This window comes from Epinephelus fuscoguttatus, linkage group LG6, assembly GCF_011397635.1.
Source record: "Epinephelus fuscoguttatus linkage group LG6, E.fuscoguttatus.final_Chr_v1".
Lineage (NCBI taxonomy): Eukaryota > Metazoa > Chordata > Actinopteri > Perciformes > Serranidae > Epinephelus > Epinephelus fuscoguttatus.
This window is the reverse complement of record NC_064757.1, coordinates 44,648,074-44,654,338: the sequence shown is the minus strand read 5'-3', so window position 1 is coordinate 44,654,338 and position 6,265 is coordinate 44,648,074. Positions and strand designations below refer to the sequence as shown.

The following is a 6,265-nucleotide window of genomic DNA, read 5'->3' as shown; positions in this document are numbered from 1 at the left end:
CATATTTTTGTTCAGTGTATATATATGTGTGTGGGCCTCTACCAACCTGATGTATCTTCAGGAGCTGGTTCTTCAGGAGCTTCATCTTCAGGAGCTTCATCTTCAGGGGCTGTATCTTCAGGAGCTGGTTCTTCAGGAGCTGGTTCTTCAGGAGCTGGTTCTTCAGGAGCTGGTTCTTCAGGAGCTGTAGCTTCAGGAGCTGGTTCTTCAGGAGCTGGTTCTTCAGGAGCTGTAGCTTCAGGAGCTGGTTCTTCAGGAGCTGGTTCTTCAGGAGCTGGTTCTTCAGGAGCTGTAGCTTCAGGAGCTGTATCTTCAGGAGCTGGTTCTTCAGGAGCTGGTTCTTCAGGAGCTGTAGCTTCAGGAGCTGGATCTTCAGGAGCTGGTTCTTCAGGAGCTGGTTCTTCAGGAGCTGGTTCTTCAGGAGCTGTATCTTCAGGAGCTGGTTCTTCAGGAGCTGGTTCTTCAGGAGCTGGATCTTCAGGAGCTGGTTCTTCAGGAGCTGGTTCTTCAGGAGCTGGTTCTTCAGGAGCTGGTTCTTCAGGAGCTGTATCTTCAGGAGCTGGTTCTTCAGGAGCTGGTTCTTCAGGAGCTGGTTCTTCAGGAGCTGGATCTTCAGGAGCTGGTTCTTCAGGAGCTGTAGCTTCAGGAGCTGTAGCTTCAGGAGCTGGATCTTCAGGAGCTGGTTCTTCAGGAGCTGTATCTTCAGGAGCTGGTTCTTCAGGAGCTGTAGCTTCAGGAGCTGTATCTTCAGGAGCTGGTTCTTCAGGAGCTGGTTCGTCAGGAGCTGGTTCTTCAGGAGCTGGATCTTCAGGAGCTGTAGCTTCAGGAGCTGTAGCTTCAGGAGCTGGTTCTTCAGGAGCTGGATCTTCAGGAGCTGGTTCTTCAGGAGCTGGTTCTTCAGGAGCTGTATCTTCAGGAGCTGGTTCTTCAGGAGCTGTAGCTTCAGGAGCTGGTTCTTCAGGAGCTGGTTCTTCAGGAGCTGTAGCTTCAGGAGCTGTATCTTCAGGAGCTGGTTCTTCAGGAGCTGTAGCTTCAGGAGCTGGATCTTCAGGAGCTGGTTCTTCAGGAGCTGGTTCTTCAGGAGCTGTAGCTTCAGGAGCTGTATCTTCAGGAGCTGGTTCTTCAGGAGCTGTAGCTTCAGGAGCTGGTTCTTCAGGAGCTGGTTCTTCAGGAGCTGGATCTTCAGGAGCTGTAGCTTCAGGAGCTGGTTCTTCAGGAGCTGGTTCTTCAGGAGCTGTATCTTCAGGAGCTGGTTCTTCAGGAGCTGGTTCTTCAGGAGCTGTAGCTTCAGGAGCTGTATCTTCAGGAGCTGGTTCTTCAGGAGCTGGTTCTTCAGGAGCTGTATCTTCAGGAGCTGTATCTTCAGGAGCTGGTTCTTCAGGAGCTGTATCTTTAGGAGCTGTAGCTTCAGGAGCTGTATCTTCAGGAGCTGGTTCTTCAGGAGCTGGTTCTTCAGGAGCTGGATCTTTAGGAGCTGGATCTTCAGGAGCTGGATCTTTAGGAGCTGGATCTTCAGGAGCAGTACCTGGATGTGTTAGGAATATAGAAAGTTCCACTATCACAGAAATGTTTTCTGCTTCTGAAAGAGTAGGGCCGACAGTTTGACACACCAGTGAGCAGTGGTGAAAGACACATCAATCTTCTCATCTATGTCCAAGCCAGTATGAGCTTATGCATGAAAATGTTGAACCATTCCTTTTAGTAAAGGTAACAATCAGTAAAAACTCAGTTACAAGTTAAAGTATTTGTATTGTAGTAAAAGTACGGAAGTATTATTGGCAAAATGTACATGAAATATTAAATGTAGTATTGAAGTATTCCAAACATAATCCTAAGTATTTTGAATGCTTTACTTAGTTTGAGTAATCTAATGGAATGCAGGACAAATTACATTTTAGGGCATGTATTCAGTAATGTGTAATGGCATACATTTTGAAAGTAACCCTCCAGCCTATTCATACATATATGTGTGTGTCTGTGTCTACCAACCTGATGGTGCTGAAGGATCTGTAGGATCGATTACAGTAAGTTTCCCAGGTTCCTTCTCTTCTTCTTTAAGAGCTAAATGGACAGTTTGTAACACAACAGTGAGCAGTGATGAAAGAACTCTGATCTTTAATTAAACATCATTTTTCTCAACTATGAAGCTGTCAGCTTCTGACTGTAGCTTCATATTTAGCTTACAGATATGTGACTTACTTCAAACTTCTCATTGATCTCAGCAAAGATGTAAATATGAGCTTATTTATGAAAATGTTGAACTATTCCTTTCAGTAGAAGTAACAAAATCAATAAATACTCAGTTACAAGTGAATGTGCTGCATCAAAAGTATATTTTAGTAAAAGTACAAAAGTATTATTTGCAAAATGTACATGAAATATTAAATGAAGTATTGGAGTATTCTGAAAGTAATCCAAACTATTTAGAATACTTTACTTAGTTTGAGTTATCTATTACAATATGTTACAAATTTCATTGTAGGGCATGTATTTACTTATCTTTAGTGGACTACATTTTATAAGTAACCCTCCAGCCATCTCTCATTTCCAACCCATCAAATATCACCACTGTGTCAATGATCTGGGCATTTGACATTGACGCACAACGGTACTTTTCACTGTAGTATAATATGCCAGAAGTCGTCAAATACCACCATTTTGTCAGTATTTAGCATACAGACACCTTTCTCAAAGCCACCTTTCACGGCAGTATAATGCACTGCCAGGAGGCATCAGTTCATAACTTGGCTGCGTTTAACTTTTCGTATAGTTACGATATGCCACTGGACGGCACCTGTCACAGTAGTATGACACAGGAGTGGGTGGCGTCAGTTCATAATGCAGCCATACAGCACCTGTGGTAGTGGTCTGATTCGCAGCTGGAAGGTGTCAGCTTCAAACTCTGCAGGTAATGACCAAATATAAGGAACTAGAAAGTCCCTAAACGGTGGGCGGAAGGGTGGTGGATGATTCTAAAAAAAAACCTTGGACTTTCACCTGGGAGCCCAGTATTCACTTCCTGTCAGAATATAGAACCAAAACCAAAACCAAAGCCAAACCATGAGGGGTTTTTTTCTGAACCTAACCATGTGCTTTTGTTGACATCCTGGCATTTGTTGCAGCTTCCTGGAACGTCAACAGGAAATGCTGAAGTATACCTAGAGCATCATACATGGAGGTGAAAGGCCACTGATAGAGCGGCGATATGTGACAACTTGGGATGAGAACGTGCTGAATACAAACAGAGCAGCATCAATTCAGGATCAGTCAACAGCCCAAGTTTTAAAATGCCACCGCTACATCAGTGGACGTCCATGTATGATACCAATGCACAAAGGCATGTTTTGTGACATTATGAAATGCAGCAGCTGGCGGCAGTTTGTAACACTGCTGGCAAAAACCATAAAGTGAAGTCCCCAAAGGGTGTGTGGGTGGGGAGGTGGATGGGTCAAACAAACAGTGGACTTTAACTCAAGGGCCCACTGTTATTTTCCTGTGTGAGCTAGTGATGGGCAAAGCAGTTCTTTAAATGTTACTGAATCACTAGAATCAGTTCATTAAAAAGATTTGTTCGAAAGATTCGTTGACCGAATCGTTCAGTGCTTAGCAGGAGGATGGACAGTTTGACACACCAGTGAGCAGTGATGAAAGAAGAACTCTGATCTTTAATTAAACATCATTTTTGTTAACTATGAAGCTGTTAGCTTCTGACTGTAGCTTCATATTTAGCTTAAAGAAGTGCAACTGAACTCAATCTTCTCATTGATCTCAGCAAAGATGCAAATATGAGCTTATTTGTGAGAACATTGAATCATCTCTCTCAATAAAAGAAACAAAATCAATAAATTCTTTGTGACAAGTTAAAGTCTTGCATTCTATGTTTTATGTAAGTAAAAGTACAGAAGTATTATTGGCAAAATGTAAATGAAGTATAAAATGTAGTGTTAAAATCCAGAACGGCCCTTTATACAGTATTTGTTTGCATTGATGGATAATCATTGATGCTTCATGTGTAAGCAACATTGTAATCTTGTAGTCCAGCGATAATTGTGGTGCATTCAAAAGTACAATATTCCACTCTGAAATGTAGTCAAATTTAAACTAGCAGAAAATGAAAATACTCCAGTAAAATACATTTACATCAAGAACTGTTCTCATGTACAGGATTTCAGTAAATGACACGCAGAGATGGGCAAAAATACATCAAAATGTATTTTGATACAAAATACAAAATACCCCTCAAATAAATGTATCAAAATAAAATACATGTATTTTGTATTTTCAAATACAGAAAATACATTTTTTCTTTTTCTTTTTAGCAGTGACCCGCAGCTCTATAGGTCACTCTGTCAGTCGGTTGGTCGGTTGGTCCACAAAGCTTTTCGTGAATAACTCAAAAACTCCTTGACCAAAAATGCTCAAAATGTGCATACTGCAACTAGAGATCATGAGTAACTATGCCAGAAAGAATGCCCACGATTCGTCCATAGGTGGCGCTATACCAACCAATTCAAATCTTTTTGTGAATAACTTAAAAAGTCCTTGACCAAAAATGTTCAAAATTTACATGCTGCAATTAGAGACCACGAGTAACTATGCCAGAAAGAACAACTATGATTCATCCATTAATGGCATGATAGTAGCAAATTTGGTCGCACCTTTTGCAAATTTGGGCTTGTTTTCTCACAGTTTGGTGTAGGCTACCCTAAAATAATATTTATTGATTCAGGTTTAGAGTCAGACAACTTTGAGGCAATTCATTTGTAGCATACTCATCCCAAGCATCAACCACAACAACATACAGTTTCCTATGTTATGCACAGTCCAGTAAAACAAACCATGACGTCATTGAAGGGCACAGTGAATGGCCCAAGTTTAAAAAACATATAGATAAAATCTTTTTTTTAAAAAAAATAAGTAAAAAATATTGTTACATCCAATATTATAAGAATGTGTAGCCATTTTTTTGTTATTTGATTTGTGGAGAAAGTATTTTGAGTATTTTAAATAAAAAATTACTCCACTCAAAGGTATCTTGTTACAAATTACATTTGCTTTTTTCAGCCTTATCAAATACAATTTACAAAATACTAAAATGTAATTGAAATACGTATTTTAAATACAAGTAATAGAAATACTGCCCATCCCTGATTACGCTCCACCACTGCCAGGAAATACTCACGGAGAGCTCTGGTCAGAGCCAGCAATGCACAAAGAAGTGCAGACACAGTTAGCATCTTCATGGTGGTGATGTCGCAGATGTTAAAGGTTGTACAAATCCTTTGACAGGGAGGAGATGACTTAGACTCGTACTGAAAAAAAGAAAAATTGGATAATAATAGTTTGTAGCAAACCTGCTGCAGAATTAATTTCCCTCTGACTGTCTGAATGACAGCAGCCTTCCTGTGAGCCGAACTAGAGAAGAACCAGCTGTTTTATACACTTGCATCTACAAAACCAAGACCTGAGGCCATGCATGCTGATAGACATGTAAATAAAAATGTGATCTGGGTTCCAAATGTGAAACAAGGCAGCTTAAACTTTCACAAGTTAACACTTTCATCAAATGATAAAACACACAAGATGAAAGATGTGTTATGGAAGTCCAGTGTTGGGCTTTTTTTTCAGCAACAAATAACATACAAATATTGGCTGGCTACAAGTCGTTGTATTACTTTTACAGCCTACAAAATTTGTTACAGCGTTGTTTCTCCTCAGACGCATGTGTGCCTCTTACCCAAGAGACTTTTGTTGCCTACCCGGTACTTTTCCAAGGATGTGTCTGATAAACTTAGCATCAGTGCAACATTTCACCCATCATATATCCAGCCTCAGTCTTCATTTGTTCTTTGGCTGACAACAAAAGTAAGGCTGTAAGGAGTTATTTGTTTTTTGGGGTGACTACAATATTATTACTCAAACATTATTTGTAATTTGTCACACTATCCATTACTGGGAAAAGTAACAGTATTACAGCCTTCTACTGTAACGAGTCAGCCTATTCAGTTCTGTCACTGATATACCTTTTTTAAGGTCAGGAAAATTACATATTTATTAAGTTTTCCGGTGCTTATCTTTGATGATGTTGGGCCAATAGAGCTCAAAGTCAATGCCACCTGATGCCCAAAGGCTCATCTGACAGTTGCTCGGTTCAAACACAGTCAAATCAAGCTTGCATGCGTCAAAACATTTGCTCAGCGCTGTACAAATATAAGATCATTTATCGTTTTTTGTAGATGTGTGAGACAGACCACAACACCAGCCA

The 6,265-nt window shown here is 40.4% G+C and overlaps 1 protein-coding gene across 2 annotated transcripts in view; it reads right to left on the bottom strand.

The window, feature by feature from the left end:
• LOC125890824 (cell surface glycoprotein 1-like) overlaps positions 1 to 5,393 on the bottom strand; it is a 26,370-nt gene extending 20,977 nt beyond the window's left edge. For both annotated transcript variants that reach the window (XM_049579640.1, XM_049579641.1), the window contains exons 1-3: positions 5,183 to 5,393; positions 1,990 to 2,061; positions 47 to 1,525 (exon numbers count right to left, since the gene is read on the bottom strand). In XM_049579640.1, coding sequence (XP_049435597.1) covers positions 47 to 1,525; positions 1,990 to 2,061; positions 5,183 to 5,243 — 1,612 coding nt within the window. In that variant the 5' untranslated portion in view covers positions 5,244 to 5,393. The remainder of the gene's footprint in view (positions 1 to 46; positions 1,526 to 1,989; positions 2,062 to 5,182) is intronic.
• Positions 5,394 to 6,265: the final 872 nt, after the last annotated feature.